Below are 22,371 nucleotides of genomic sequence, written 5' to 3' on the forward strand. Positions count from 1 at the left end.
GGGATATTAGAGAATACTCTACTACATAAAAAAATGAGGTTTTGGATTTACAACAGTACTTTAAAACTAATATCTATCATGCAACATGGTTGTTTAATAACACATAATTCATGATGTTTATTTATTTATTTATTTTTATTAATTTATTTAACTTTTAACATTCATTTTCACAAAATTTTGGGTTCCACATTTTCTCCCCTTTTGTCCCCTCCCCCACCCCAAAACACCGAGCATTCTAATTGCCCCTGTCTGCCAATCTGCCCTCCCTCCCTCCCCACCCCTTCCCTTTGGAAGGCAAGCAATTCAATATAGGCCAGATCTGTGTAGTTTTGCAAATGACTTCCATAATAATAGTGTTGTGTAAGAACTAATTATATTTCCCTCCATCCTATCCTGTCCCCCATTACTTCTGTTCTCTCTTTTGATCCTGTCCCTCCCCATGAGTGTTGACCTCAAATTGCTCCCTCCTCCCCGTGCCCTCCCTTCCATCATCCCCCCCCACCCTGCTTATCCCCTTATCCCCCACTTTCCTGTATTGTAAGATAGGTTTTCATACCAAAATGAGTGTGCATTTTATTCCTTCCTTTAGTGGAATGTGATGAGAGTAAACTTCATGTTTTTCTCTCACCTCCCCTCTTTTTCCCTTCACTAAAAAGTCTTTTGCTTGCCTCTTTTATGAGAGATAATTTGCCCCATTCCATTTCTCCCTTTCTCCTCCCAATATATTTCTCTCTCACTGCTTGATTTCATTTTTTTTTTAAGATATGATCCCCTCCTCTTCAGTTCACTCTGTGCACTCTGTCTGTGTGTGTGTGTGCGTGTGCGTGTTATCCCACCCTGTACCCAGATGCTGAATAGTTTCAAGAGTTACAAATATTGTCTTTCCATGTAGGAATGTAAACAGTTCAACTTTAGTAAAGTCCCTTATGACTTCTCTTTGCTATTTACTTTTTCACGCTTCTCTTCATTCTTGTGTTTGAAAGTCAAATTTTCTTTTCAGCTCTGGTCTTTTCATCAAGAATGCTTGAAAGTCCTCAATTTCATTGAAAGACCAATTTTTCCCCTGAAGTATTATACTCAGTTTTGCTGGGTAGGTGATTCTTGGTTTTAGTCCTAGTTCCTTTGACTTCTGGAATATCCTATTCCACGCCCTTTGATCCCTTAATGTGGAAGCTGCTAGATCTTGTGTTATCCTGATTGTATTTCCACAATACTTGAATTGTTTCTTTCTAGCTGCTTGCAATATTTTCTCCTTGATCTGGGAACTCTGGAATTTGGCCACAATGTTCCTAGGAGTTTCTCTCTTTGGATCTCTTTCAGGCAGTGATCTGTGGATTCCTTGAATACTTATTTTGCCCTCTGGTTCTAGAATCTCAGGGCAGTTTTCCTTGATAATTTCATGAAAGATGATGTCTAGGCTCTTTTTTGATCCTGGCTTTCAGGTAGGCCCATAATTTTTAAATTGTCTCTCCTGGATCTATTCTCCAGGTCAGTTGTTTTTCCAATGAGGTATTTCACATTATCTTCCATTTTTTCATTCTTTTGGTTTTGTTTTGTGATTTCTTGGTTTCTCATAAAGTCATTAGCCTCCATCTGTTCCATTCTAATTTTGAAAGAACTATTTTCTTCAGTGAGCTTTTGAATCTCCTTTTCCATTTGGCTAATTCTGCTTTTGAAAGCATTCTTCTCCTCCCTGGCTTCTTGAACCTCCTTTGCCAATTGAGTCAGCCTATTTTTCAGGGTGTTATTTTCTTCCGCATTATTTTGGGTCTCCTTTAGCAGGGTGCTGATTTGTTGTTCATACTTTGCTTGCAAGTCTTTTATTACTCTTCCCAGTTTTTCCTCCACCTCTCTATCATGATTTTGAAAATTGTTTGGGCTCTTTAAGACCTTTTCCCAGAACTGATCCCATTGAGTGGGCTGGGATGCAGAAGCACTGACTTCCGTGTCTTCCCCTGATGGTGAGCACCGCTCTTCCTCATCAGAAGGGAGGGGAGGAGAAACTTGCTCACCAAGAAAGTAACCCTCAATAGTCTTGGTTTTTTTCCCTTTTCTGGGCATTTCATGATGTTTATTTTTAATGAGTGGTAATATGTGAGATTTCTTTTCAGTGACTTAAAAAACACGAACAGAGCAATTACCTATTTCCCACTATAGAAGCACAAATTCTTTCTATCAGCATTGGGTTACTTAATTCATCTTCTACTGTGTTGCATGTAGAATGAGTCAGCTCATTCATCAAATTCATCTCTAAGTGCAGGTCTCCTTCCAGGATAAAAACACTTTTAGGATAATTTCTTTGCACACAGGTTAAGCAGACTGCAGCTCTTTACGCAAGTAAAAAAATCACCTCTCAGGTGGTTTTAATTTTTTTTGAAAAAGCTACACTATGAGGAAATCAAATCTCTTTTACTTCTTAAAATCCTTAATATTCTATAAAAGCACTTTAATTACAAGCATGCTACAACTGAAAGGCATCCTAAATTGGGTCTTATCTCAGTTCTACCTTTATTTACTTTTATATAATTACCCTGATGAAAGATGTAATGACAGCATTATACCAAATTACCAGCTCATGTTTTCCTGTATCTCCTATGTGGGAAGACAAATTACGTATGGGTTATGTGATGTACAAATAAAATAGTTGAGTTAATAAAAAATAAGGCCTTAAATCTACACTTCTAATATTCAAGAAATGATTCAGCCCTATGAAAACAGAATTACCCTTTCATTTGGAAATACAAACAGTTTACTGAAAGAAATATAAGTAGTGTCTATATAATTACAAAACAAAGGTCTATCTTAAAGCCATCCATTAATTGGCAAACTCAATGAAAAATTCAGGAAAATCCGATATTTGGCAGTGTGTAAAAAACAAAACAAAACAAAAGCTGTTTAAAATTGTTTATGTTGTGTCATTCAGACTGAATCAATGTTTCACCTTTGTCACCTCCTTTGATGTCCACAGCACACAATTATGACTGTTACAGAAAAGAATGATCTCTCATTTTGAAAATAATGGTAGATTTTATAAATCTGTCACTCATTAAGAAACAGATATGGTGAAAAGTTTCTACTTCACCAATAGTGAAATGCTTCTGAGTTCCCTACATGCATGCATGCATGCATCCATCCATATATACACACATACACACATACATACATACACATACAAAACTATCCAAACCAATTTGTTTCTCCTAAGCTATAATGCAAATTATTCTAAGATAACTTGGTCATTTTTATTCTTGTGAAATAGACAAGGATGCCAAAAGTTCGTGGACAATGAATAGGAATGCCTTTGAATTGTCATTTCTTAAGGCATCATCAACATTACAACTTCCCTGTATGAACAATGATTTCAAAAGGTTTAATCTTTCATGTAGGCTACCTGACTTCTGAATCTCAAACATTTCTGCAGGGAAAAACAAAGACAACAAACAAACAAAAAACCAACAGTGAGCAGATAGCTGAACAGGCTTAAAGAGGTAAATAACCCTTGAAAGAGAAGGCAACTTACTCAACACCACTTGGGAAAAACGGGTGTATAAAAAACCATGAGTCTTTTGTTGAAGCAAAGGACTTTGATCCCTTGGTAAATGTGCTAATCTTGGGTTAGTGAAAAGGAAAGGATTTGAGTGAGAAGGCCTGCATTTGGCACATAGCTCATCTACTATCCAGAAGGTCTTGCAAGCCATCTAACCTTTCTTTTCTCATCCATAAAATGGGATCATCCTACTTGTAGTGAGGATTTTTTAAGATTGTTTTAAGGACCAAATGAGATGATGATATAATACCAGGTAAAGCACTTCAAAAATCTTAAATGCTACATATAAGCATACTTTACCATCATCATCACCATCTCTAAGTCCTTCTAGCTCTAAGTTTTATGTTCTAACCTTCCACTAATCTGGAAATTTCTATTCTTCTTCTTTCACTCTGCTTCTCACCTAATTTCACAGACAGTTACTTAGATGAAGTTGAATTTTTCTAATAACGGCCCGAATGCCATTACAAATATCCCTTCCACATCATGGAGGTTAGGGACACAGTGCCCTTTTCATACCAGAGAAGAAGTCTGAATTTTTTCTTTGCCCTTTGTAGGGTGTTTACAGTACCTCACTGTAAAATGTGGGTTAAATATTTGGCCATATTTTAACTTTAAAAAAATTGTGTATATTTATGGTATTAAAAGATAAAAGATGCTGATATTACACAGTATTTTATGCATTTCTGAGTTTCTAAACTTTTTCCTGTGTTATCTGCTGGCCTTTGAGTGTTGCCTTGACTTCTGCAAAACTCCCCCCAAATTCCCATTTCATTTCTTACGCTCACCCTTGATATACTGAAACTGCGATGGGGAAAGTCGCTACATGGAAAGGATAGATGTACATTCATGATTAGAGTCTGTAGCATTAAGATTCAAACGTCTCATATTTGCTGTTCCCTAAATGCATTCTATGATTTTGCCTCTAGATCAATTTGTCTAAATTTGCAAAAACCCATTTGTGAATGGGTGAACAGGTTTCAAAAGAATGGCTCCTCTTCCTATGCCTCTTTCCTGACTTCAAATTTTAACTCACTGTTCCATCCATCCAGAATACCTTCTTTCTCATAGCTCTATGTGCCAAAATACTGCCCTCATCCTCCAAGGGCGAGCTAAAATACGATACCACTACCTTTTGGAAAGGAATTCTATTCTGAACTCACATCATGAGTTGTACCTTTTATACAATCTAATCCAACAAATATTTATTATTTAATACATTCAAATCACTGTGCTTGGAATGAAAAGATAAAAACAAAACACAGCTTGCCCTCAGGTTTACAGGGGGACACAACAGGTACACAGATAAGTATAAAAAAAGATAATTTGAGAACAGAGAAAGTATGAGGAACTGGGGGCATCAGGAAAGGTTTCAAAGAAGATGTAATCCTTAAGCTGAGACTTGAAGGAAACCAAGGTTTTTTTCAAAGTAGAGGTAAGGAGGCACCAATTTGCAGGAAAGAGGAGGCCAGGAGATGGGAGACATCTTACTGAGTTGGGGGAACAGTTCGTCAAATTTAGCTTGGACACAGAATGCATGAAGGGAAATGATGAAGTCAGCTGGAAAGATGCAAGAGAGTCAGTCTAAGAAGGGCTTTAAATAGTGACTGAGAATTTCTATTTTATGCCTAGACAACAGGGAACCACTTAAAATTTGAACAATGATAATACTAACAAGAAATAAAAGTGACAGTAATTGACACTTGTCTATATAAACTTTCAGATTTGTAATGGTTTGGAAACCATAGCCAAATAATAATCCTGTCTAAAATATTCCTGGGCAAGGATGCCTCCAATGAGGCAGGAGATATGCATTCCCAAAGCAGACCATTCTCTTCTTATATGGATCTAATTGTTGGGAAGTTTTTCTGCTGAGTGAACTTAAATTTGCTTCTTTATAAATAACTTCTACTCTGTGCTTGTGGTTCTGCCTTCTTGGGACAAGCCAAGAAATCCAATTGCTCTTCCATATATCAGTCATTATGACTTTTCCAGGCTAAACATTAGCAGTTCCTTCAACCAAGCCTCATGGGGCCTCAGTTGCAGCCCCTTCCTTCTCTGCTCATCATCCTTCTTTGAATGTTTTCCAAATTCTCGATATTCTTTTGACAACAGGGTGGCCAGACTGAACACAATGCTCTCTCCACATAGGTCTTCACTATGGCAGAGAGTACAGTGGGGTTTTGGTCACCTTCTGGATACTACATTTATCTTAATATAACTTACTTCTCCCGACTGCCTTACTACTGTGCTGAATTATACTGGGTTTGCAGTCCAACAAAATACACAAATGTTTTCAGACTGATTATAAGTTCCCCATCTTATATTTGTGAAATTGATTTTTGGAACTCATGTAGGACTATAATTTATCCTTATTAAAATAACTTACTAGATATGTCCTAATAAGCTCTAGACCAGTGGTATCAAACATATAGAAATAGGGGTCACTGATTTGTACGGGTTACATACTGATATTTTAAAACATGTTACCTAGATTTTATTGCACTTATATTTATTTTGTTACGTACTTCCCAGTTATATTTTAATCTGGTTTAGGCTGCTTATTGGACACCTTTGCTCTTGAGCATCAAGATCTTTTTCTATCCTGTCATCTAATGTTAGCCAATCCCTTACAGCTTTGTGTCATCTGCAAATTTCTGCAATTCTGTGAGTCTGTCATTTGATAAGCATGCCACCGATGTGTTTATTCAAGCCAAACTGCACAGGACCAAGGACAGATCCCCAGGACAAATCATTGGAAACCTTAAACCAAGAGGACGTTGAGCTTTTAACGAATATTCACAACAGTGAGCCCACCAACCTATCCTACATCCAATCCCCAAGCCTCTACTTTTCCACAGCAATAATATGAGGCATTGTCATCAGGTAGAAGGACTTGCCCTGTAACTTCACTGGAATAGGGAATTCCTGAATGAAGAACCTCCCTCTACAGATGCAATCTTTAAGAAAAAAAAAAAGGGGAGCAAGAAAGAGAATACAATCTGCAGACTACAGACCAATGAACTTCTCTAATCCGAAGACACCTCTTATGCTCCCACCATCTTTGAAACATCACTGACAGCGGCTAAGCCATTGTATCGATGAGTCTCTTTAGCATCCTAGGATGTGGGCCGTCTAGGCCTGGTAACTTGAACTGATCCATAGAGGACTGAGCTGCTCCATTACTTTTTTTCCCTGTATTATCCTTTCCAGCCCAAAGATATTTTTCCTTGGAAGAAAAAGAGAAACAAAATACTGCTTTGTCTCCACCACCAGCTCTATCATGGACAATGATGGGAAATTAATAATCTTCCTATCCTAAGAAACCTCTTTAAATTCTTATTCATATATTACTCATCTCTGTGTTTCAAGTGACACATTAAATGTATTGTACTGAAAAAAATCAAGTTCTTTCATTCTAGGATAAGGGACAAGACCTTACAGAATTGCCACTCTCCGCCTCCCCCATACAGCCATTTTTTTTCTTCAAAAAAATAAAGAGGACAGAAATTAAGGAAAAATTAACTCATATTTTTCAGGAAAAAAAGATGCACAAATTCTCTTAGCTAGAATAGCTCTTGCTTGAGGCACTGGAGAATTCTATCAAGAAGTTAGTGTTACCATTTTTTGTCTCATAACTATCATCCTTCAAAGAACACTTTGAAAAGTAGCAATAACCAATCAATTTTTACATCTAATAGTCTTAAGAGAACTCCCTAAACAAAGGCCCTATCTTCCTACCTTCCTATCTGGCATTTCTTTTTTCTCAGAGTTTCATGGTGTAACAGGAATAAGAACAGTGAAAGAGGTTACAAGGGAACAAGCGAAAAAAGAGCTATCATTTTTCTTTTAAAAGTAGAGGGTATAATATTAACTGAACTTATATCATTATGGGAAAAGCACTTTGCAAGCCCTAAAGCCTTACAGAGTAAAAATTCCCATTTATAAAACACCTCAACATGTGTGAAGTCCTTTCCTCACAACAAGCCCATGAGGTAGGAAGTATAATTATCAGTATTCTCATTTCAGAGCTGTTCTGGGAGGTTAAGTGATGTGCTCAGGAGAACAAAATTTAGTGTGAGGCAGCTTCCAAAACAAGATCCCTTGACTTTAAATCTAACACTATCCATGTGAGGTACTCATTCATTCAAACATATAGAGAGCGTTCTTTTCAATCCACAGCACCTGCCAGGCTTGAGAGTTGTACTCTAGTTCAGAAACAGTCTGTGATCCAGTGCATTCCACAGTGACACAGTATGTATTATGTTTCAGGCTACTTGTGTTTTTAGGATTTGCTTAATGGAGAAGAATCACTTCAAGTGAAATAATACTAATATTAAAACATCTTTGACCAAAAAATTTATTAACTATCAAATTTTTATTCTGGTTTTTTACTGTAAAACAACATAGCAGAATGATCTCCTTTGACCATAAAATCAATATGCTTAGGTGTAAAGTAGAAGGAATTCAGTTTGATTTTTGAAAATATAATATTTGACGTGTTCTATGAAAAAATAATTATATTTAGTGATTTCAGACTTGTAATCACCTGGGATGAATAGCTAGGATGACTACAGATTTTATTGCTGAAGTTATAACCTAGCACATAATTAGACCTTTTGGGAGTCATATTCAATATCTGTATCAGTTGGTCTGCTTTTGGAAAAAGAATGTATTTAAAGAGCTTGGCAGGTTCATCTTTTCTACAGGATGCATAAACATTTACATGCTGATATTGCATTACATTGCATTACTTCACTAGCGTATGCTGTTAAACACAAACCAGCAGGTAAAAGAATGACAAATCAAGCTTTTTAGTTAAAATTTGGCTTTATATCCAGTCATAAAAACAGCTTGTAAAGAACTAAACTGAAATGATTCCCCCAACAGATAGTATCAGGGTCCTGTATTACACTTACATTTTCAAAATGCTGTACAGTTGTGTCCGACTCTTTGTGACCTCATTTGAGGTTTTCTTGGCAAAAATACTGGAGTGGTTTGCCATTTCCTTCTCCAGCTCATTTTACACAGGAGGAAACTGCAGCAAATAGAGTTAAGGGACTTGCCAAGGGTCACACAGTCAGTAAGTGTCTAAGGCTGAATTTGAACTCAGGTCTTTCTGACTTGCAGGCCCAGTGTGCTCTATCCACTGCACAACCTAGCTATCCTATTTTCAAAATGGGTTAACAGTTATTTGCTATGGGAGACTGATCAATTATGTATAGAGCTGATTATTACTTATAGTACTTGGTAAAGATTGGAGAAAGTAGAAACTACCACTAAGAAGAACGTATACTTCGAAAATATAATCAATGAATACAAAGGATATTTTAGAGAAGGAGTGCTTAACCGTGTTAATCTTAAATGGGTCTGTGGACAGATATCAGGGGATCTGTGAAGTTAGATGGGAAAAATAATACTATAATTTTACTTTCACTAACCTCTAACAAAAATTTAGTATTTAGTATGAATTAAAATAAATATTATTCTGAGAAGGGATCCAGTGACTTTACCAGACTGCTAAAGGTGCTGCCCATGACACACAAAAAAGTTAAGAACTCCATGTGCTAGGAGCAATTTTTTTGGCGGGGAGGAGGTTTGCTCTCACTAATGTAATAGCTGGACTGTAACTGATCTGAATACCTTCATGAAAGAGCGTGGTTCATCTTACATTACATCAGTGACAGTTTTTGAAAATCCACCCATTTGTGGAACAACTCTTACAATCAACAAAGTTTTCCTTTTAACACAACACCTCCATTCTGCAGGTCCTGAGTGGCTTTCATAAATTGAAGACTGTGGGCAAGTTATACAACAGTCTTCCCTTTTCAGGATCAATAATATTAATTCCTTTAACTTCTTCCCAAGCCACCGTCAGAGTTTCATATTTTCTGATCTTAAGGGAGAAGAAGGGAAAGCACAAACAGAATGAAGGCACCGTGTTATCAATGGTGGCATCACAGCCTATGCTGCTCTTCTCTGAAGCCAATGTGAGTGTTAATAAGACATAGTCACAAGTGCAATTAAACATTTCTTAGGTTATTTTTTTTATCACTAAGCTCCAATCTTTTCAGACTGTTTACATTTGCCATCAGTTTCTCAAAATGAGAATATGAATATTAATTTCAAAATAACCTGCTTGCCAGACATAGGTCCTTTCTATACATTCATAATTTCTCTGCTGATTAAGATGTGGCAGGAAAGTCTGGTAAAGCTCACTGGGCATCCTACTTGTTTGATAATGTTTTGTGAATTAAAGAATTTTTTTTCCTATGTATCAAATTACTTCAGAACCCTAATGCTGTAGTACAGTGTACTATACCATAATACAAATATATTTCTAGCAACTTCAATAGCTAAAAATTTTCCCCAAAATACAAGTAGGGGGACTGTGGTAAAAAAATTTGAAAATACTTTTAAAAGCATTGACACTTAATTCCTGCTCCTCTACCTCCACTCCTAAAAGTGTCACCACAACTCTTTTGACACAAATAGCATATGGAGTAGTTGCTATATCCTTCCAGGGATGGTCTGTAACCATGCTCACCTCAGGCATACTAAGGAGAAGTGAACTGTCAAAAATAATTTCCATCAGGTGGTTTGGTTAAGGCAGGTTAGTTGTACTCAATCATGATAGACAGTTTATCCCAGCCCCAAACAGTCACTTGGGAAATCTTGCATGCAAAGGAACAGAAATTCAGTCATTATTAGTGCCAAGAAGGTACACAGAGACAAAATTTGGTTGGCAGCCAAGAAAAATGAATCAAAGCAAAAAGTGACCAATTGTATGTTCAAAATTGAAATGGATAGGTATGCAAGGATTTGAAAATACTTTAAATACCAGAAAAGTCATACATTATTAATTATTCATTGATTAATATTTAAATAGCATCTCTACAGTAATGAAATTTTTAAAAAGCCATTGTAAGTTAGGTACAGTAATGTCATAATTTTCAGTCTTCACCTTGAGCAATATGGAGAGGTTTCTCTTTTTTAAAATATAGCAAAATTTCCCCCCCAAAATATCACTTTCCTTTTTGTAAAGGAGTATCTTTTATTCCATTGAATTTCACTTAACCATATTTTGAAAGACAAAATGAATCAATAAATAAATTCTTTTAAGCCAAATTCTGGATGTGATAAAATTCATAAGAGGGGGTTAGGAATAATGAAACAAGGCATCTTACTATACATACCATCTAATATATTCTACTGCCCCCTGGTAATAGACACCCACCTTTATGGGTAATCAAAGGCAAGCTGTACGCCCCTTAACTCAGGCCAAAAATAGTCCAAAAGGGACATCCTCAAGTTCCTGTGCCTGAAGTGATGTGCTCTGACAAATCTCACAGCTCTCTCTCTGTGTCACTCCTAATGCACTTGTCACTCAGTATTATCCATCCTCATGAATGACAATGGGAAAGCTTATCTTCCGAACACGTTTTAAATCATCCACTCTTTACAATGGGACCATGAAATCTCTTACAAAACACGAGGCGGGAACTACTTTGACAACAAAACCCTTTCCTGGCAGCTTTATTCTTAATTCCTGTTCAAGGAATAATCTGTTTATTATAAAATCATACAGAACAATATATTAAACAGCATTTGAAACAAGAATAGCTAGTGTGATTTTCAAGCTTACGAGTATTTTTACAACATTTTTTATTAGGCTTAGTACAAGAAGTTGGTTCCTTTTTCCAAGTGCCCTAAAATAATTCTCATTTTAGTTATGTATTAACTATAAGCTAATTAGCAAAATAATCATAAATATTTTATTTCTTATAAAGTCTTCAAAATGCCCTATGTGAGTCCACAGCTGACCAAGAGGAATGTTAATTAGTAACATTCATTAAATAAAGTTACTTTGAGTAAAAAGATACTCAAATCATTTCTATTTCCTAATTTGGAATGCTTCAAGATTTGTGTCCCACTTCCTTTTCTGGCTTAATAAGAATCTCATCATGCTGAAACATTTTCATAACATAATTATGTCTTAAGTTTGAAAAGGATCTCAGTTCTTTGACTGGAAGACTCCCTCAGGTTCCCCCACCCCCACCCCCCCTTCAGAATCTCACAACGAAGTTAGAAGTTGAAGCTGGCCTCTTGGAGATGCATGCAGCTGGGAACAGAGTCTACCAGCTTGATTTATATAATCAAAAATGGAAACTACCAAGGGAGAATTTTCTTCTGCTTTTTCTTCTCATAAGAGTAAAACCAAAGGAACAGAGGAAAGAAATGACATTCAAGTCTGACTGGTTATTCCACCTTTAATCACTTTTTACCATTTTTAGATGTATAATTTAAATAATCTCATAGCAGCATGTAATCTAAAGCAGAAATACAATTCAAAACCTCCAGCACTACACTAAACACAGGTGAAAGTACTTTAAGACCTGCTTTTATACTGCTGTCTTTGACCTTTGTATTCATTGTAACAAAAATATGAAATTTGGGTTCTGAAACAAAAACATGCTGAGAGTATATTTTTGTTACAGGCTTTCTATAGTCACTGTTCTGTAACATTATAAATTATCAATTATCTTGAAAAGTATTTTTTTCTAAAGGACTTTAGAAGAATCCAATTGGCCTTTCTCCAGTTGAGGCTCTAAATGAAAAGGATGTTGATGAGACTGGCACCATAAAAAGAACACACTTAGGAACACGGGGTTGGCTAAAACCTTTGTGTGTATCTAGCCCAAATCCCTCACTTTAAAGACGAAGAAAGTAAAGGCCCTGAAGAGTGGAAGGGAGGTCCGCACATTCCCATCCAGAGGGCAGAAGTGGCAGTGACAGGAGGTGAATTCTGTTACTCAGATCCCCGAACAGGTGCTTGCTCTGCAGTCAGAGAGAGAGATAAGAAAGTAGACACAAGCTAGAAACACTCTCAAACTTGCTTTGTGGAAGAAGTTATACAGATGGAAGCAATGAATAACAACTAGATTTCCCATGGAATGGGGAGTAGAATTCATTTTGAACAGGAAGATTATGTGTCCTGTCGTTATAAACATACACACTGAGAAACAAAATGGAAATACATTAAACTTATACCAAAGTTACTTACTCCCAATATTACAGCAAAATTTAAATTTAATTTACTTTATGTTGTCCTCTGAAACACTAGTCACATATGATATTTATAAACATTCAAAACTTATACTCTTTTCTATCAATTTTTATAAGGACTTAAAAGCATAGTTAATACGAAGTTGCAAGAATGTTACTTTTGGGTTGGTTGATAAAATGGACAAAGTGGAAACAGTCCAAAGGCCATGAGAATTCTGAAGTTTATCAAAATTCTGAAACTTCACTTTAGACTTTCCTTCTTTACTGAATTATAAATTATGCTTGTAAATATTCTATTTTATACTGCTGTCTTGACCCAAATACTTTCCTAGGAGGACTCATTGAATTGAAATCAAAGGGCAATACGGAGCCTAAGGATCCAATAGCTTTGTATATTCAAGAAAGTTGTGAGGATAAGAACACTCTAGCCACCCCAAGGGACTAAAGCAATAGATCTCAGTGGTTCACAATAACATACGCATAGAAACTGAATTGCCATGGAAAAACAACTTGACTGCTTTTTAACTGTCATTCTCAGGATCCAAATTCCAGGCAGCACAGTCATTTCTTAAACTGAAAGTCATATTTAAATGAGTAAAATTAGTAATGAAATTCACAAATCTTTCAAAATATTTTAATGACATCTACAAACAAACTCAAGACCTAGCAAATATAAATGAGATAAAACCAAGGTTGTATGCTGGCATTTTGTACCAATGTGGCCCTAAATACTGGAGAAGACTGGATGTATCTTCTCTCTCATCTGTGCTTCCCACCCTACTAACAAAGTGAGAATTTAATTCAATTTGATAAACATTTATTAACTTGCTACTGTGTACAATGCCTGTTCTTAGGTGCTGGGGATACCAAGAAGAAAAAGACCCTGTTCCTGCCCCCAAGGAAAGCAGCTAGAGAGAAGTGAAACTGGGAAGATTCTAGGTTGGAATTCTGCCCCTTATGGTTAACTAGGACCTGGGACAAATCACTTAATTCTTTGAAGTTTCAGTTTCAGAATCCATAAATGAGAATGTTCCTTACAGTAGGCACCTCACAAGGTTGTTGTTGAGGATCAATGGATCATGTATAAAGATCACTGCAAACTTTTTAGTGTGATATACATTACGGTTATAGCCTAGAAGCAGTGGTAAAAGTTATGAAGGAGTCCCATGGTACTGGGACTAGGACCACAAAACATCCATTACTATATATGCAATATACTAAGCAACCATCACATCCTTCAAGCCGAACTTTGTACATGTAACTGGGGTTAGGGAAAGAGCTTCCTGATGAGAGCTGTACATTGTGAGGTGGAGACCCATCTCCTCTCCCATAGCCCACGGCAGCTACAGCCTAGGATAAAACTTAGGCTGCCAGGACATGTCAACGTTAACAGGTAAATGTTAGGCTAAAGGGAGTGTCCTTGGATCTGGGCATTTTGGTTGGTTTTTATCTGCTTGGCAGCTTTCTATACTCTTATCATTACTTCATCCGACAGATTCCCCCTGGGCCCAAACTGGGTTGTCCTTCATAGCCCTCTTTTTCTGGAGGTACCTTTTAAGCCATTATTTCTGACAGATGATATAATTTACTTTTCATTCTATTAAGACTATTCTATTTTATTTAAGTCACCCCCACACTGAAATAAAATGGGAGATATTAAAACTTATAGGATCTCAAAAATCTATCATTTTGTATTATGAAGATAAACAATGATATTTTTCTATTGAACTTATATTAGTCAGTCAACTAACATTTAACTGTTAGTATATTTTCATTTTCTTTACACTACTCCCTAAAAGAAAGCAAGTATCTGTAGAAACCCATTTAAGTCTTTGGAAGTATACTAGAAGACTCAGCTTTTTATATGGTAAGAATTTAGAGATTAGGACCACATTTAATCTGCTGTAGACAGTGCCAAATGTTCAAAAACATATGGGGGAGCTTGGGAACCCCAAGACTTTCTGGACTCATGGTACTCTATGGAATTAAGCCTATATGAAGTTGTGCTAAATATTCCAGGATACTGGAGGGCAAACCAGAACACTGAAGGGGTTCAGCACCTTTAGAAGTGGGATTGGATTCCCAAGGCCACCATTTTGGCAATGTGTCGGTTTAGGGTTTCCCTCAACCAACAAGGAGAAAGAATACAATCTTGGAGGAATGGCCAGGACTTTCACGGCTGAGCATTTCTTTTGGAAACACTTCAAGGCTGATTGAATGGGGTGCTGCTTTTAGCAGCACACTTCACCTGGAGTGTGATCCTGGGGCAGCGTTCTCATAGGCAGGCCCATCAGGCACAATGAGTCTAAAGAGTAACGTAACATCATTCATTCCTCCTCTAATGAAAATATCACTATTGACACCTTTTACTGCCCACCTCGGAGGCAGCGTGGCCTGAACACAGCGCCACGAGCTTTCTCAGTGTTAATGAATCCTGGTGACTCTAAAACCCTCAAGAGCATGACCAGAGCGTGTGTGTCTGTGCACGTGTTTCATTACTTCGTTTCTCAAGTCACCATGACTTCAAAGTGGAGATCACAAATGGCAAGGAGGTAAAATGGCTTTTATTATGAAACATTTAATATAAAATAGAGTTTAAATATATTTTAAAATCAAGGACTCCTACTGCTAAAATTGACTATTTGGGCACTTACAGGTTTGAAAAAAATAATTTATCTTAGCACCAGTGTTAAACTTGTTTGGAAGTCCTGAGTCATTACAAACCAGATCGCCGAAGTTCTCAATACAAAATATGGAGCTTATTTTATACAGGACAGCATCATATTGACACAATTTCAGACTGACGAGGACTGGATAGATGATCTATAAAATCTCTTACAAGCTTTGATATTTGGTAAAAGATAATTAGCTTTATTTATAACCTGTGCTTTTCATCGTTATGTTAAAAAAATTTTGAACTCTGGAATACAAAAATGGAGTATGTGATTATCACGAGCCATTTGGAAGACATATTGGTGTTAGTATTAAAGGAAATTTGACCAGTGTAAGTGTTCTGTGTTTCCTGCATCCTTTTAAGTTTTTCAGGCTTGTTTTTCTTTACTGTTAATGAAGATAAATGCACACACACACAGATTAAATAGATTAAACTTTGCTCATGACTACATGTGAACAAAAAAATAAAGTTTCTCTGAATGCAAGCATTACATGTTTTAAATAGTTTCTTTAATTACCTACATTAAGGATATAACACCAGTGCATTTGGCTCTTCTCCACATCTGGACAATTTGTTTGTTAAAATATTAATAAAGTAGTGCTGTGCTAACCTTGTTCTCTGCCTCCTGAATACAAGCTAAGATGACCTATTTATTTCCTGCCTCCACAAGGGCAATCCATTTCATGCTGTAACACTGACCCTTAACACAGATCTTGTAAATGAGTAGTCCATTACAATATGGACAAGTGACCTTTAATTGCACCAGGGTGGCTTTGTTACATGCTGTTTCAAAGCTATGCCATAGCTACAGTATTGAAATTTAAAATATTTCTCAGGATCATGTACTAACACAAATGACAAAATAAAAAGTGTCGTTAGTAAAACATATAAATGCAAAGTGCTGAGGCATTTAATGAAATACAAACTACAGTAATATCTTCTAAATACTACATGTCAGAAAGGTAAACCTTTAGTCTACTTTCATTTACATAAAGTTATGAATACTTAGAAACCTGGTATGCTGTTCACTGAAGTTTTCTGAATATAATGAGACTAAAAACATTTTTTGAATCAATAATGTAATATTTGATGAAAAACAAAGAAAACTGATAAAAAATAAATTTTCTAACTCATTTCATTCTTGGTAGCAGTCAAAGATAATATCTAACAGTGTTTACATTCCAGGAATATACTTTTTCCTTTAATCTTGGAATGGTTGTATGGCACAAATATTTCTTCGTTTCAAATGGGTATTAAAAGTTTGTTCCACACAGAAGAAATAAAGTACTTCCCAACAGTACTACAAGCATTATTTTATCTGAGCAATTAAGATAACTCAAAATTTAAAATAAAATTTCAATTTGTTTCTTCAAAAATTTCTGAAACAAGATAATAAACTTTTGCCAGGTAATCTTTGATGATACTGAAATAAAATACTCAATTTCACCTCCCCGCTTCATATTTTGTGCTTGATTTCTGGAAGGCTCATGCCAAAATGACTTAGTTTGATTTTATTTAACAATGGTAGGCTAGCCTGACAGCCCCTGACAAAACAATTCAGTGAATTACACCATACTAGATAAAAAGAACCTGAACTGGCTACTACATCAAATGTAGCTTGGAGCAAAGAGTTATGATCAAAGCAATTTTGCAAAGAATTTTATATTTACCCTAAAATTTTCCATTAGAGCAAATACTGCTGCAGCAGTTTTGTGGCTACCTCCAGTCGTTCTAGGAAAGCAATTTGAAACTGTGCCCCAAAAGTGATTAAACTGTGCATACCCTTGACTCAGGCTAAACCACTACAACTGTATCTCAAAGAGATCAAAGAAAGAGGAAAAAGAGTCTCTATGTACAAAAATATTTATAGCTGGTTTTGTTTTCTGTAGCAGCCCCAAACTGGAAACTAAGGAGTTGTCTTCCTATTGGGGAATGGCTGAGGCTAAGCAAATCATGGCATATGAATGCAATGAAATATTGAGAAACGATGAAATGGAAAGTTATGGAAGAAACCAGACAGACCTCTATAAACTGATGAAGAGTGACGTGAGCAGAAACTGGAGAACAATTTCTATGATGGCAACAATACAGAGAAAATCAGCTTTGAAAGACTTTAGAACTTTGATCTGCAGAATGACAAACCACAAGTCCAGAACACTGCAGATGAAACACACTGCTCACCTCCAGCAGGAGAGGTGAGGAACCTAAGGCAGAGAGACAGGGTCAGCGTGGGAGTCCGTTCTGCTGGACTGTGCATCCTGATGACGAGGGTTTTGTGTTTCACTGTTTTCTGTTCAATGGCAGGGTTGGAGGAGAAGAGAGGCAGTGAGAGGAATGGATTGTAAATGCAAGTAAAAATGAACGAAGAAACAGAAAGAGCGCAGCTGCTAAAGCTGACTATTGTATCTCGGTTTCTTCTAAACAGCATGATCTCAATTTCTCCCAACGTGGACATCAGGCAATGCCCGAAAGACTTTTAAATTAAATGCAATATACAAGTGATCTATTATTAGTTCTTGAGTAGAATGACATGCACAGAGGTATGTGGGTACCTCACTATATTAACAATGAAAAGTATGGGCAACTACCACAGATACTGTTCTTGGAACACACTGCTTTCTAATCAATTACTATGGTGCAAATATTTTACAGAAACTAACAATTTACATTTAGTTTCCTATCTCTTAAATAATAATCCAATCAAGTTCCTTTATACACCAGAAAAAAAAATTTCTACTAACACTGTATTAAGAAGGAAGATGTTAGGCCATTGAAAAAAGACATTTGATTTAATATCTTAAATCTAAAAAAACACTATCCAATTAAGTCTATAACAAATGACAGTGATTATTTAAAAAAGGACATGTCATGACTTTCAAAATAGATGAGTTACAGGGGACACTAAAGTGTGCAATGAACAAAAGGTAACAAAATTGAAAAGATAGAAAATGAAATTTGTGAAAAACCTTTTATTTGATGAGCTTAATATCTTTCACTTACTTCATAAGTTATCATAAGGCTAAAATGAAATAATATTAGAGTGCTCTGAAAAATATATAACTCAGTACCTATATAAGGAATGACTGTACATAAGTTAAACCCAGTGATATAAATACCAGGTTAAAAACATCTGCAAGAAGAGATAAGCAGAATGAAAATAATGCAGTCAATTCTTATTTTTCCTCTAAGGAAGAAATGTATTCCATTCTAAAAGCAATAACTATATTCATAAATAAAATTGTTAAAAATGTGTAAAATACATCAGAGCTACTGACTGACCAAGGGAAGCAGGATTTCATGTCCCAAATAAGAAATGAAGCTTTTGCACCACTATCCACTTCTTTTAGCTGGTTGAGTAGTTTCCACTAGATCAAAGGATTATAATTTATGATCCCATAGTCTTTTTAATTAGATAAAAGGATCACAGATTTAAATCTTGAAGGACTTTGAAAATTAGACCACCTTCATTTGACTGAGGGAAACTGAGGCTATGTAATTTGCCTAAGATTCCACAGTTGTGGAAAGCAGAGCTCTGGGATCTGAACCTAGGTCCTTTGATTTCTAATTTAGTATTCCTTGCTCAATAAAGGATAAAAAATGACAGACTGAATAAAAATTTCTTCTCTAATGTATGTTATTGGTAGAGAGTTAACTTGGAGGAACTTTTCCACATCAATGCCACAACACAATTCCCAATCTTTCCATAATTTGTCATCTCATTCCTCATAAAGTATCTTCTGAATAGGCCTGGATTACAAACTGGAGTTTAGAAATATAAAACTTCTGGCTTTTGGGTGTGCAATATTTTCCAGCATAACTGATAGCAAGGATGAATAACTTCTCTAATTTTGGATGCCACCAGTATGGCTAAGCCACAGTTACAAGGTAGTGTATTCAATGAGGCTCTATTAATATGTATATTACTGTGCCAGGCACTATGGGTGCCCCAAGAAGGTAAAGTTAGCTGTGTCTCTACAGGGAAACAAAGTATATTCAATGACTCTCCAATCTGTCTTATTCAAGGCGCCCTAATCTATTTTTCTGCTTTTTGTAGAACCACAGTTTTAGAACTAGAAAGGGCCTCAGAGGTCCAATCTGCTCATTTCACAGATGAGGAAATCAAGGGTCAGCAAAGTTAAATGGCTAACCCAAGGGCGTAGTTAGTAAATGGCAGATCCAGGTCTCTGATGTCATCAGCGATCTCACCGGACAGCCTAATCACAGAGACAAGTACTGGAGACTGGGGTGGGCACGCTGTGTCAGGGGAAGCTCCAGCAGCTTAATGGCCATGGTGCTTCCACAAAGGTTGATTCATTGTGTCTTTGACTCACTACTACCACCAACATTGTCTCCTGGGACCACAGCCACAGGCAAGGGCCTGAGGGAGGCTCTTTCTTGGTTTGCATTTTCCTTGCATCCTGGTCTCAAAAGAGAGAGGGAGGAGCTCCTTGGCACTTGATTGAGCTTTGGACACTCTTTTTGGGGAATCCTTTGCCCTCAACAGATTCCTCTGCTTTCTAGAAGTTCCTCATCACAAAAATATAGTTTTCTTTTACTATCTGACTAAATAAAATAGATCTGTGAAACAGCCAGTACTCATATTTTTGAAGGTTTTAATGTCTAACTGATGTACTATGTAATTCTTACAAAATGATGCAACATATGGCTAGTATTTCTATGGAATGGCACTGAGTTAATTTGCAAAAATTTCAAAATATTTTATAAAAAACAGGGCACTAGGAGTTAAATTGGCAAAACAAAAATCACAATTTGTCTGAAAATCACTCACATAAAATAATAATGATGGACATTTTTATAGCACTTTTAAGATTTCCAAACTGCTCCAAATGCATTTAAAAATCTGATCCTCATAATAACACCATTATTTAAGTATTACAGGCATCATTATCTCTGTTTTGCAGATGAAGAAAGTAAGGCTCAGAGAAATTAAGTGACTTGCCTCTGGTCACACAACCTAAGTGTCAGAAGCAGGACTTGAATCCAAGACTGCTGATTCACGTCTAATCTCTGTTCTAAAATGTACCACTCACACACAACAAAACAGTTTACTAACAGTCTAATCCATATTTTGCAGGTTCAGATTTCTCTGACTCTCCTAGTTATAAGTTTAATAATTCTATGTGGTTATTAACAGACAGACATAAAATATAGTTAACCAAACAGAAATTTACTTTAGCTATCTTGTCAAACTAGGTAACGATGTCCTGGCAGAAAAACTCTGAGGAAGCATGTGAAACAAGCCCAAAAGTAAACAGGCCTTAAGCTGCCGAAGGGAAAGTCAGCAAGATGGCAGCTTCAATCACTTGGAATAATACGAAAGCTGCCCCAGGCTCCTCTCAGAATGGAAACATGTCACTATTAGTGCAATAATTCAACAAATCAGAATGCAAAGAAAGGAACACTTATGTAATCACATCAGCGGAACAGCACTTTACTCAACATTTAAGTGGAAAATAATTATGAGGAAATTTCCTTTATCTAAAAAATTGTAAGTAGACATAAATGACTTAGGAAAAAATTGTTGTTCCCTCAATGAGCTAAGAGATTTTAAAAGCTTACCTTTTAGAGACAATTTCCTTTCACATTGCCCTTATAGAATTATCACAATAATGACAAATCAGTTCTTACAGGGAGGTGGCAAGCCGAAAAACTGGGACTCAGGATTCCAGTGAAAAAAGAAAGTATTCATTATTATCCTTTCTAAAGAACTTAAATTGTAATCTATTTAGGTGTTTCATTAGGAGAAAGAGGTTGTCATAACATTTAAATAAGAAGTAAAAATATTTCAAATATTTGGGGAACTTACCTAATCAGTAAACTTTTAGTATGTGTCTAGTCATATAGCCATCTTCTAGTCAATCATCAGAAAATCAAAGGCAAATTGGCATGACTCAACCCAAACTTTAATACCGCATGATTGTGTCGTGTAAGCTTGTTTTGGTGGAGAGCTGCTGTGGTTTTAGCAGGGAGATTAACAACCGGACCTAAGCTGGCCTCCAAACCTTGCCCTGCTGATGCCTCAAGCTCTTTGAAGTCTGACCATCATACCTGGCAAAACATCAGTGGGAACTACGACGGTGTCAGATCTAATCAAGTTGCCTGCCTCAGCATAGCTAACTATGGGGTACACTAATTGGCCCAATTGCGGATTATACCTTTTGCTACAGATTCGAGACAATAATTTAGTCAAATGATGGTTTTTATCTCTTCTAATTAAGATTCCAAAGTAGAAAGAAATAGGATTAGACAGGTCAGCTTCAAAACTGTGTCCCCCAAAGGTGGTGTGCAGTCTTGATAAGTCTACTATGATGTGTGAAACACACACATTCTATTCTTAACCTTAGTACAAGGAATTCTGGGAAGATTATGCACCACTACTGTACCTATATCACCAAATACATATATCTTTTATACATTAATCTAATCTATTGAGAATAAAAGTGTTGCAAGTGGCAACAGAATAAGTGACATATTAACACAGAAAAATACAGAAAAGCTTAAGATTATGAGCATTACTCAATAACTTTGACTTTGGCTGATTTCTGACAAAAACAGCATATAAGTTTTATTTCTTTAACTTTGACAACTAAAATAACTTAGACTAACAATTAAAATACCATCCAGAGCCTAGCAGAGTGTGCGTTTGTCCTTCGTTGCTGAAGAAGACCATGCCATCAGCGAAATAATGACATGACTTGCACTTGACTTTGTTTTAAGTGAGGGAGGGCTGTGCAGGTCACCAGTCTCACCTCTCCTCCAGAGCCATCTGAATCCAGTGACCAGATATTCATCAGGATGACTGGAGATGACTCAAGAGGAGACAATTGGGGTTAAGTGACTTGCTCAACGTCACACAGCTAGTGAGAGTCAAGTGTCTGAGGTGAGATTTGAACTCAGGTCCTCCTGACTCCTGCACTGGTGCTCTATCCACTGTACCACCTAGCTGCCCCACCTAGCAGAGTGCTCAGCACATAACAGAAGTGCCTATTAAATGCTTGTTGCTCAGTCATCTCAAAAGTGTATTAACCCTTCTTTTTCACTACTATGTGTGAAATTCATTCTT

The 22,371-nt window shown here is 36.5% G+C and overlaps 1 protein-coding gene across 3 annotated transcripts in view; it reads right to left on the reverse strand.

Annotated features, from left to right (window-relative positions):
* Positions 1–22,371, reverse strand: part of ELP4 (elongator acetyltransferase complex subunit 4) — a 266,170-nt gene that overhangs the window by 123,746 nt on the left and 120,053 nt on the right. Inside the window, exon 10 of one of the 3 annotated variants that reach the window (XM_072619249.1) lies at positions 5,644–12,385. The exons of the other annotated variants lie outside the window; for them this stretch is intronic. Within the exon in view, the coding sequence (XP_072475350.1) occupies positions 12,260–12,385 (126 nt within the window). The 3' untranslated portion in view covers positions 5,644–12,259. Of the gene's footprint in view, positions 1–5,643; positions 12,386–22,371 lie in introns of those variants that run through there. 3 annotated transcript variants of the gene reach the window in all.

Source organism: Notamacropus eugenii, chromosome 6, assembly GCF_028372415.1.
Source record: "Notamacropus eugenii isolate mMacEug1 chromosome 6, mMacEug1.pri_v2, whole genome shotgun sequence".
NCBI lineage: Eukaryota > Metazoa > Chordata > Mammalia > Diprotodontia > Macropodidae > Notamacropus > Notamacropus eugenii.